General features: G+C 39.7%; 2 protein-coding genes across 3 annotated transcripts; one reads left to right on the top strand and one right to left on the bottom strand.

Annotated features, from left to right (window-relative positions):
• Positions 1 to 977: 977 nt before the first annotated feature.
• On the bottom strand, positions 978 to 5,033 carry abhd4 (abhydrolase domain containing 4, N-acyl phospholipase B). Of its 2 annotated transcripts, none has more exons than XM_030773895.1 (8): positions 4,953 to 5,033; positions 3,888 to 3,976; positions 3,572 to 3,676; positions 3,010 to 3,298; positions 2,579 to 2,763; positions 2,302 to 2,413; positions 1,981 to 2,167; positions 978 to 1,802 (listed from the first exon to the last, which is right to left on the bottom strand). In XM_030773895.1, the coding sequence occupies exons 1-8, from the start codon at positions 4,973 to 4,975 to the stop codon at positions 1,713 to 1,715; spliced, it is 1,080 nt and encodes a 359-aa protein (XP_030629755.1). In that variant the 5' UTR covers positions 4,976 to 5,033; the 3' UTR covers positions 978 to 1,712. The 2 variants fall into 2 exon arrangements, with proteins under 2 accessions (XP_030629755.1, XP_030629756.1); XM_030773896.1 differs by having other exon boundaries at positions 3,010 to 3,295.
• A 4,895-nt stretch (positions 5,034 to 9,928) lies between these two features.
• LOC115811712 (dolichyl-diphosphooligosaccharide--protein glycosyltransferase subunit dad1) lies at positions 9,929 to 11,559 on the top strand. The gene is made up of 3 exons (XM_030774039.1): positions 9,929 to 10,210; positions 10,531 to 10,700; positions 11,042 to 11,559. Exons 1-2 carry the CDS (start codon positions 10,000 to 10,002, stop codon positions 10,659 to 10,661), a joined length of 342 nt encoding a protein of 113 aa, XP_030629899.1. The 5' UTR covers positions 9,929 to 9,999; the 3' UTR covers positions 10,662 to 10,700; positions 11,042 to 11,559.
• The last annotated feature ends 126 nt before the right edge of the window (positions 11,560 to 11,685 follow it).

The following is an 11,685-nucleotide window of genomic DNA, read 5'->3' as shown; positions in this document are numbered from 1 at the left end:
TATGAGTGGTTCGTCATGTCTAATCTAATTGTCAGATAAAACATTACACATCAGGGAGGAATTCCCTGGTAGCATTTTTACTATTCATGTTATCTATTGCACTTTCACACTTTAGAGCTTTACAAAAACCAATTTGAACAATAAAAAATCTGTGATAATGAAACAGGTCTGGGTGCAGTGATTTAACCTCTTTTGTGGACTACTGGCTCATGGATTCAGGTTCAATTCAATCAGTCACGGAATCAGTCAGGGAAAAATATGGACAAACACTCTGACAATAAAATATCAGCTATGAAATTTATGAATAAGACACTGGTGCTGTGAATAAGCAACCATTAACGATCTCCTGTAGCAATCCCAGCAATAAGCAGGAATATCACGGAAGCGTGGTCCCATAAATACTTGTCTCTGCTTGTCACCTATCTTTGTCTCAGTACTTCATATACATACGCAATGGCCTTAAATGAGAGATGGAAAAACCCTTTGGCCTCATCTGTCAGACCTCTCTCTCAAACACAGAACTGTCATGAACAGCGAGCATAAACACGTCACTGTGCTCTCTGATTTAAGGTGCTACAGTGGCCCTTAGGACGTGCCAGTTTTTGATGTCTGAGCAGCACTCTGCAGCTGCACGTCTAATAACAACCAGCAGCCCATAGTTCTCTCTGTAAAGACAGGCATCTTCCCTGAGAAGCCTCAAACGCACTGAGATAAAAGAACCTTCCCTTTGTTACATATTCTCTTGTAACCTTCAAATGCGAACCACATAACAAAAAAAAAAAAGAAAGAAAGAAAAAAAAAAAAGCAGAGTGATCCTAATTAAAGCACTTGTTGCCCTCTACTGGCTCAAAGGGAGAAGAAGAGTTCGGTAGAAAACACCGCACTGAAGTTTCTTGGTTAAGCAGACAGAAACTGAATGCAACAACAACAAAAAGTCTTTGACGTTTTTTAAATGTATAAATGTGTATTTAAATCATGGGTTATAAAATACAAAAATCACAGGAAAAGATGATTACTAAACTTAATGTCTATTGACTATTCAGACTTTTCAAATATTCAGATACATTCAAATGCATACAAAGAACAAGAGGATCGATATTTTAAAGTCAGTTTTAGTCAAATAAAGATAAAATCTAGGATATCAGAATGTTTAAATAAAATATTACATATCAACAAAAGCACAAAGGACAAAAAAAAAAAAAAAATAATAATGAGAGGCATGATTCATTACAGTTGTGAATCCAATTCTGCTATTGTGCGAGTGACATGCAACTTAAACAATACGCCCAGACAATCAGAAAACAAGGACACTGTTCGCACAATTCACTCAGCAAATGAGAGAGCATGTCCCACTGCATACAAATCCATACGATCCATCAAAACATGAAGGCCACAAATGACCTGACAAAGAAGATGCTGTTAAAAGTTACCACTGAGTGCAGACGTAGAGTCAGTCTAGGTATTCAGCTTCTGATGGTACGTATTAAACTGGCACATTATCAACTTATCCTAAATCAGGCAATCTATTCATGAACCTTATAAAGGCCTCTGTGTAAGTTGTAAAATTCTTTAGATTACGGTAAATCTGCTCGGCCCCTCGTGTACCTCGTCATAGTCTTCTGAGCGTGAGAATATTAAAGTACACACTCAGTCTCTATGAGGTATACGCAGAAGCATTACTTCATGTCTCATGTCCCATTCCTTTGCCACAGTTAGTCTACGGTGTTACAGATGTTCTGCACCACTTTGTTGAACTCGTCCGGCCGGTCAGCATACACATGGTGAGACGCATGATCGATCAACTGTGGAGAAAGAAAACAAATTGAGAAAATTGTTTTTTTTTTTAAATATGTTTTACTTTCCATTTCTTTCCATTCCATTTAATGTTTTACCACCATCTCATTGAAGACCCCAGATTCTTGCTCTTTTAGCTTGAATCTGTGCTTTTCTTCTTTTTTTTTCTCTTGATCACACACTCACCATGACACGGGTAGTGTTCTGGCCTCTGATCTGTGACACAATGGTTCCAGTGGAGCTGTCTACCCACGAACGTGCTCCGTACAGCATGGTCACAGGCATGGAGAAGGGAAGTTTGTGGACCCGCTGTACCATCGGCCTTTTGGCCCAGCCCAGAGACTCGGACATGGCCCGGAAACCCACCTCTCCACTGAGGTAGAGAGAAAAATATTAGGAAAATGACGTCGTTTGAAATCTAACAGAGACACAGACAATGGATGAAATGTATGTTGCCACAGCGTTCAGCGTTTATAATAGTGTAACTGTAGACGGGCTCTCAATCACCTCGGGGTCTGAGCGTTGCAGTGGTAGAGGTACTCAGTCATTGTGTTGTCATCAAACAGGTCTTCAAACTTCCTTTTGAAATCTGGACGAAACCTATTCACAAGACCTGGACCTGGTATTAAAAGGAATGAAAACATCAGAGCTGGCAGATTTTTTGCAGACAGGTATGCGAAATGAATTCTGAAATCAAATGAATTCTCTATTTCACAATATCTTCTGTTATTTCTTTTCCTCCTAATCTCCATTAGATTTCAGTTGTCATCTCTCTCTCTCTTACCCCACGGCCCTGCTGCCCTGATGATGGCCAGAGGATTGAAATAACCGGCAACTGATGCAACTGCTTTTACCCATCGAGGTATTGTAGGCCTTTTGGTTGCTGAACCCTTATCCTCTGATGCTTCAGGTTGGGGTTTAGGTCGCTCTGGGAAACCCCAGGGATCTACAAGAATGAGGTGACTGACTCTAAAGAAGAGAGACACACGTGCAGTATATTCAGGTGACCTTAAAAATACTAGCTGTAACTTAACTGATTGTTCAAAATGCTCCTTATTTGGTGTGATATGTTGATACAAGTTACATCATTGTTGACAAGCATTGTTTTGGATCCATTTCGCTATGAACGTTATGTACTATGACCATAAAAACAATTTAACAACATCTTTGACATGAAGTTCGAGATACAAACGTAATTCTTGCACCATCTCTCACCTTTCAGGGTACTGAATGGCATAAGAAGTTGCGAGGTAACCGCCCAAGCTATGACCCAACAGGATCATACGGTCCAGCCCCAAGACTTCTCGCCACTGTTCTATAGAGCTGACAAACTGCTCTTCAGCCAGTGTGCCATCTGTGGAGAACAGAGGGCGGGAGCTTCGACCAAAGCCCAGCAGGTCAAAGGCATGGACGGTTCGAGAACAACTTAGGGCATCCAGGTTATGTATCCATAGTCCCACCCCTCCTCCAAACCCATGGACCATGACAAGAGGGGTACGAGCTACTAGGGGAGAAAGAGAAAGAAAAGGAAAGAAAAGAAAAAAAAAGAAAAGAAAAGAAAAGAAAAACGTCTGATATACTAAAGCACTCAATACACTACTGTCTGTCAAAGGTTCAAGGCCAAGAGACATTGTAAGGTCTACATGCTGTCATATGCAGCGGAAAACGGATAACTAGCGATTCATTTAACTTAGCTGATCCACTGAGAGACAAAAACAGTGCCATTGTTATTTGATTTGGTTTGACACAGGTTTTGGGGGAGACAGACGGGGAATACCTTGATCATTTATTGTGTGTGCAGTCCCATTAGTCACTGTGAGGGTCCTTATTCTGTTCTGGTTGGGCAAGGTCACAAACCGAGCCCAGAGGTCACTTTTAATGCCTGGGGGGAAACAAAAGGAGCATGAGCGTCACAGTATAATTTGATAACGATGGACAATCTCACAATCTCAGTGTAACAGTAAAAGTTTTTTTGTTGTTGTTGTTGTTGTTGTTTTTTTACAGCAGAGACAATAATAAAACTTTTTTTGTATCTGGTAGGATAGTGCTCTGTAGATACATATGACAATACATATAGATGCTTCATTTCTTACATGCAAGGATTTTGGCCTCTGCGTTTTTCAGCAAAGACATGGATGTGGGCCGCCAAGATGGCCACCAGGAGGAGTTCTCGTTATTTTGCCTGAAAAGAGAGAGGAAAATAAAGTAACTTTCAGGAAAGAGTGCACTGACACACACACACACACCACCACCATTCATATAATCAACGAGGTGCACACCCAAGCAAAACACGCATTTCTCACGTTCTATAGTGTACAATCAAAAACCCTTTCACCTACAGACGATGACCAACAGAGTCATGATGATTCATCTACACCAAAGGTTGTGTCAAAAGTGACTGGGTGAAGTTGACAACAGAATGTTTTTTTACTGAATACAGTAATTCAATCAATCATTGCTTAACTTACAAATTACAGTTTCAGAAGTCAACCCATTTATATTTTCTAAGTCAAAACATGAATGACAGGATGTAGATATTCACCAGCAGCACTACATCTATATAACATAATTATAGTTAGATGAATCGCTTTTACACACCACGCCACATCAACAGACATTGTTAAGAAATACTACTACAGTGGAATTAAATGCGAGTGCTAACAATAACCAATGATGTCACTGAATTATAAACACAGCCTTGTGCTCCTCTTGACACAGCAGTTCTTCTAGAGTTCGCGCTCTAAAACAACGATAGGACACACAAGTAAACTGTCGAATTACTTGAGAAATACTGTGGGACCATGACGACAGTTGAACAGACCTAGGTATAAACCTCTCGGTGTATTATGACTATCAGGTCACAATGAGAGGCAGCATGACATTGCACAAAATGACTACATAACATGACTGGACCGTTTTGCCGGTGAAATGAACAAAGCGGAGAAACTGCTGTTAAAGCCTCTATAGGTGTATCTTTAAAGAATGATATCTTCGAAGAATAATACAAGTTAAAGAGTAAGCCTAGTTGTTTCTTACACGGTCATGCGATTAAAATAGTTTCTATATGAATATTAAGTTCGTAATCCTATGAGGTCTGAGAGAACCTATAGTAGTCTGTTATATAATTTAAATGATCACGTACAAAAACAAGAACTTACTCTAAATCAATCTCGTCTTGCATTGTCGCGCACAAGGGAGAGGATAAAATGCAGCATAACACAACAGATGACCAAAACGTAAGCGTCACAAATTTGAGTCTTCCTTCCTTGTCGCTGATAAACCCATACGTAATGTTACACATTACAACAGCTACAAAGGCGCTTGTTATGCAACGCACATGTTCCAGAGTCAGCTGACTGAACAGGGCGGAACGACAGCCTGATCCATAAGCCAATCCATACATTGTAGGGGCGGCAAAAGAATGTTGTGTTAAAGTTACAGTACTACTTTTTTGGCAAAGAAACCCATGCCATGCTCAAAAGTAAGCTAACAGTGAAGATATCGCAAAACAAATAACGGATCATAATCATACGGTCATGTACAAAGACATGAATTATCTGGAATCTGCAAAATATAAAGGTATATTGATATTTAAAATATTATTATGTGTTATGAGTTTTTCATATGACCGGACCAGAGTTAGCCGGCGCAAAGATCAAGCTGACTGGCTGGACATACAGAAGAATTACAGATATGGTAGTTATGATCGCAGTGTGAAGAGTCAAGACAGATACATGAATGTAGGATATAAGGTCAAAAAGAATGTGAAACTAAGGAAGAAGCTCTTTTGAATTACATTGGCGCTGCACTGGTACCGACAGGTGTTACACCGAATTCTGTGACCATCGAATTCTGCGACCCTAGGGGGCGCTGTTGCCACTGGGCAGCTTAGAATAGCTCACACAGACGAGTTCGTTACGCAAACAACGTAAACTCATAGACTATAAACAAATGAAGGTGAATGCAGTGCTGAGCGTTTTGTTTACAAATGCTGGTTAATCACATCATAAAGTACGGAAACCCTGAAATGTCATGGATTTATGTTTAATTTAGATTCCGTTTTCTGGTGATAACGTGTTATTTTGCCTTGTTTTCTCGAGATGTCGACTTATTTATGTCATTATCACGAAATGACAAACTAAATAAACAATGTATTGTTTTCCCGACATGTCGAATTAATTGTGTCATTATCATGGGAAAACAACGTTTCGTTATTTCGTGATAGTGACATAAACAACTCGAGATCTCGGGAAAACAAAGAAAAATAACGCGCTATCACAAAAAAAAGAAAACGGAATCAAAATTAAAATGTAAACTGTTGGCATCATAGGGCTTCCATAGCTGCTTGTCACGTTAGACTAAACGAAGTGTTGCTGATTGCACAGTAACTAATTTGTGTATTCCAAACGGAACCAACAACTGATTAAGCTGACCTCACACTGACAACTTTAGGCTGCTAGTCTATTTATATGGCCATGGCAATGTGACCCCGCTGTAACGTGGGAGAAACGTCTCACACACCAACCAAACCATTTCAGGTGACTTATCTGTCCATCTCATGTATAACCAAAATATTGTTTACCACAAATGTAAAATAAATGTACCAATTAGTACCACTGTATAGTGCAATACACATGTAAGTATAACTATATAGTTAAAAACAATGCATTCATTAACAATGAAGTGCTTTAATGTTTTGTGACAAATGCAATGTGATACAAATTATTTAAACGACATAAAAAATGACAAAGTAACAAAAATCTGTACAGTTTATTAACAATGACTTTAATATTGCTATAACTTTATCAATAACTTAAACATTAAAGATCAAAAAGGGAGGGGAGGGGGAGCTCAAAATCGGCACGCTGGACAGGCGTAGGACTTCATGCGGTCAGGCCTTACAACACATTGCACATGGTATCCCCCGGTCACAGGTGTCAAAGATGTCAGATGTTACAGATTTCAGACACTTTTTGTGGCTGTGTTCGCGCTGCGTGAGTTCGAACAACCTCACGGACTGAAGTACAGCCGCGAGTGTCATCTTCAATGTCGCGACAGTAACGTAGAAGCACTGAAATTTGGAGCTGTAGTTCCACCGCCAGTCAGGAAAGATTTTAGAGAGAATGCCAACTCTACTAGGAACAGGACTGTTGTTGAAGAAGCGGGGAAGGAGTGGTTGAATGCGCCAGAGGTTACGGAGACAGCGGCTGCGTCGTAGGCTATTTCTCTGCCCTCCATCATACTTGCCAACGTGCAGTCGTTAAGGAATACAATAGATTCACGACAGGTAAGAGCAAAGTTTCTGTCAGAGTACAGACATTATTGTATCATTTCCCATACCGAAACCTGTTTTAAAGACCACGACTCTGACACTGATCTTAAAATTGAAGGTTTTGGCCAAACCTGGCGCCTTGATCGCGACGCACACCTGACCGGCAAATCATAGGGAGGGGTTGTGTGCCTGTAAAAACTGTGGTCGTTGGGGACACCGTGCGTACCTCTGATATTAATTTTTTTTTTTTTTATCTGTTTCACTTCGCCCGTTTTATTTGCCACGTGAACTCCCACAACTATTTGTCACAGTTGTTTATCCACCCTAAGGTAAATGTGGATAACGCAACAACTGTAGTCAAAACTGTTTAGCGTCTACAGACAATATGTTCCGTTGCACCCATTTTTATTCTGGGTTATTTTAATCATTGTTCTATGACTCAGTCGTTGAATCATTTTTTTCCAGTACGCCCCCTGTCCAACATGACGGGGTAAAGTATTGGACCGGTGTTATGGCACCATTAGATCAGGTTATAAATTTTACCTGATGGCTTGTCTGGGTTTGTCAGACCACAGCACAGTTCATTTGGTCTCCACTGAGCCCTGAAGAGAGGGAAAACTGAGCACAGGGTGGTTCTGGACCGAAGACTCTATACTGGAACTGAAGCATTGCTTTGAATGTGCTGACTGGGATCTATTTGAAGACTCGTGTTCTGACTTAGATGATCTCGCAGACACAGTCTCTAGTTACATCAATTTTTGTGAAAATATGGTGATTCCTCACAAAACATGTACAATTTTCTCCAATAATAAGTCCTGGATAGGCAAATCGCTTAAACATACTCTTAATCAGAAGGAGCTGTCTTATTATGAGGGAGATAATAATGAAAGGTAGGAAGCACATAAACTTGTTAAAAGAGAGATAAAGCTAACTAAAATGAGGGATAAAAGGAAAGTAGAGGGTGAGCTGAATAAAGGGTACTCAAGGTTGGCTTGGAAAGGAACTTAGTCTGTGATTGGGATGCAGAATAAGGACAGAAGCGTATTTTATGCTTAGAAGCCTGATGGCGAATTGGCAGAAGAGTTGAACAAATTCTACTCTATGGTATTTTTTCATATATTTTCCAGTCCTCCTTGGAACAACAGAAAGTTCCTAGTATATGGAAGGAATCTACTGTGGTTCCAGTGGCAAAGGTTAAGTCTCTGAAGGCACTGAATGATTATTGCCCTGTGGCCCTAACGTCCGTTGTTGTAAAACCATTTTGACGTATTGTCAAATCGGAAATTTTACACACAGTGCATGACATGTTGGAGCCCTTACAGTTTGCCTGCAGGGCAATGAGGGGAGTGGAGGATGCAACAGCTTTCCTGTTAAATCTTGTACTGAGGCACCTGAAGGGAAGTAAGAACCATGCATGCTTGCTTTTTATTGACTTTTCTTCTGCTTCTAATTGTATTCAGCCACATATTCTTGCACACAGGCTCTTATCTAATTTTAAAATGGATTTGAGCACAGTATGTTGGCTCTCTGACTTCTTAAGGCACAGATCTCAGAGGATCCGGGTCAGTGGAACCCTGTCCAGTAGGCTCTCATCTTCCACTGGATCCCCTTAGGGTTGTGTTCTTTCACCTCTTTTATTCGTTTTATACACAAATGAATGTCAGAGCAATCATGTATCAAGATTTGTCCCTACGTATGCAGATAACTCCGTAATTGTGAGTCTTCTACAGGGTGTGGAGCAAAGTTATGGCCCAGTCTTTGATTAGTCTGTTAAATGGTATGTCTTTCCTCCAAATAAATGTGGCTATGACCAAAGAGATGTCTATTGATATTCGGAGGAGGCCCCTCCCCCTGCCCCTGTACCGTGTGTGGTTAAGGATGAGCCAGTGGCAGGAGTGCAGCAGTAGAAGTATTTGGGCACTGTCCTAGACGAGAAGATTCATTCTGATGCAAATACAGATGCTATATGTAAAAAGGCAAATCAAGGGTTGTTGTTTTCAAGGAAGTTGCGAAGTTTTAATGTGGAAATGATAAAAATGTTTTATTTTTCTTTTATTGAATCTGTCCTTTCTTTTTCTATGATTTGCTGATTTGGCAATCTTAGTTTTAAAAACAGGAACAAACTAGAAAAATCGTCAAGCTATACCGTAAGATTACTAGCGCTAATACTCATCTTCAGCACCTGTATGAAGTGAGGGTCCGCCCAAAGGCACAGACCATTGTTTTGGACCCTTAACATCCTTTACATGTTGAGTTTAAGATGCTTCCATCAGGGCGGAAGTTTAGCCTCCCCAAAGGTTGCGCTGATACAGATTGTACTTTGTCTAATCTGATATTGGTTTTTTAAACAAACTATAACAGATTGTACTTTGTCCCATCTGCCATTGGTTTTTTAAACAAACCAAAACCCCGGATGCCATCGCATCTCTCTTTCTTTTTCCTCATGATTCCTGGTGACAGTCAGGGAGATGTGGATATTGTACTGTGTTTGTGTCTGATTGTTGTGTATGTGTGTGTTGGACTACTGTCTGTAAAGCAAATTGCCCCTCGGGGACATTAAAGTTTTACCGCACTCTACTCTAAATTGTTTCCACTCGGACACCTACACTTTGTGCAACCCTTATTTAGAAGAAATAAATATATCTAAATTGTGTGCAGTGATCTAACTTTAAGTTGTCAAAATGACAAGACATGATCCAAGGGGCTCACTATGAATACATGACCGAATAATGTTTTTCCACACCAGAAATAGTATACTGAGCTCAAATATCCGCATGGAACTGAAGTCTTTGGTCATGTTCGCTACGGAACGTTTGTAAGTAACATCGTCGTTTACATATTTACACGTCATTCATTTGCGGCGTTAAACTTACAGTGCCCCGGAAAAGTGTCTCCGTAATATATTGAAGTACAGCACACTTAAATAAGCAACTATGTCTACTTCTGTCATATCTGTAATATCTCGGTTCATCGAAGAGTATACGACTAGCACACCAAACAAGCTGAAGCTAGTGGACGCTTATCTTTTGTATATTCTACTGACTGGAGCGTTCCAGTTTTTGTACTGCCTGCTGGTCGGTACCTTCCCGTTCAATAGCTTTTTGTCGGGATTTATCTCCTGTGTTGGATCTTTTGTCCTTGCAGGTAATGTATTTTAATTTAAAGTATTACATTGGCCAGACAACCCTGGAAATATATAGATAGAAGTTGCATGAACTGATTAGTACCACGGAGATCCTAGTCAGGGCCGTGTGTTAGCAAATCACCTGTACTCAGTCACTTTACAGTAAGAGCTAGCTGATTATAATTTTTAATATGTAATATGAACTTAGAGGGCGTTTCCATTGTTTATTTTTTATTTGTTTATTTATTGTTGTATTTCAGACTGTACTCGATCGTTATCATGGTTTGAAGACGTTTGGTTACTTTGCTCTAATCGAAATAATTTGGTCTCCCCTTTTTAGTGTGTCTCCGCATCCAGATTAACCCTCAGAACAAGGGAGACTTCCTGACGGTTTCGCCAGAGAGAGCTTTTGCGGATTTCCTGTTTGCTCACACGGTTTTGCATCTCGTGGTGGTGAATTTCATTGGCTGAATAGAGGCTGTAAAGACTCACTGGTACCACCCATAACAGGTGCGTGTTTGATCCTGATGGATGTATCGCCACATTATGTACTCAGAGAGGTCAGATTATGAGTGCAACAGGAGATAACTGAAACGTATCTATGCGCAGGACATCACATATAAAAATCTTCAGTGATGTCAGTAAAGTCATCATATCTCTTTACTTAACTTCTATCAGTAATTGATATACCTCTCATATTGCATGATGCCAGTTTGTATAAATAATGGCTGTTGATATGATAAGCACCTGAAAAAGGGCTCTTACCAGAAACAGAAGTAGTCTGAGAAATGTTAGTGTGTGTAGGCTCTACAGCCTATGTCTCTTACAGCCACACATTGTGATTTTTACAGATCCTCTGACCGAACATGGAAACCATGGAAACACAGGAACCAGGAATACATTCCACTGCCAAAGATCTTTGAATCTGGAAAATTGTTATCTTCTTTTCCAATTACATGAGTTTCTTGGAAGCTTTTTTCTACTTTTATAAAGATCTATAATGTGTGCAACCAAGAAATAAATTTGACTTTGAAATAATTTTTCGAGAGGGTATTATGTGTGAACAGGAGTGGGGAATTAAACAAAGTAACACAGTTTCAAGAAAGCAATTAACATAGAGCTTTGAGTATGCCATAATGTTTTTTGTTTCCTCAAGCCACCTTACAGAGCCTCTATTTGTTTATGGGAAAGGTTCATTTGTATTCTTACCATATAACATATTTCCAAGGTCTGAACTAGTCAAACCACAACTTTGAGTGTTCACATTGTTTCCAGTTAAAGAATATTAATTAATATAATCCTGAAACTGAGCTAGCACAGACAATTGTTTAATGCATCAAAACCCCACCAATACAAATAAATATCTATATGAAATATACTACATACAATAAAGAATTGTGTTACTGCAATAAATTGTTTCACGTGTATGGTATGACAGAAGATGTAAATCTATGAAATTACATCTTAATTTGCAGCAGCTATTTCAATACAATAC

This window comes from Chanos chanos, chromosome 5, assembly GCF_902362185.1.
Source record: "Chanos chanos chromosome 5, fChaCha1.1, whole genome shotgun sequence".
NCBI classification, from domain to species: Eukaryota; Metazoa; Chordata; class Actinopteri; order Gonorynchiformes; family Chanidae; genus Chanos; species Chanos chanos.
Note: the sequence above shows the minus strand (reverse complement) of the source record. Positions and strands in the feature narration are given on the sequence as shown.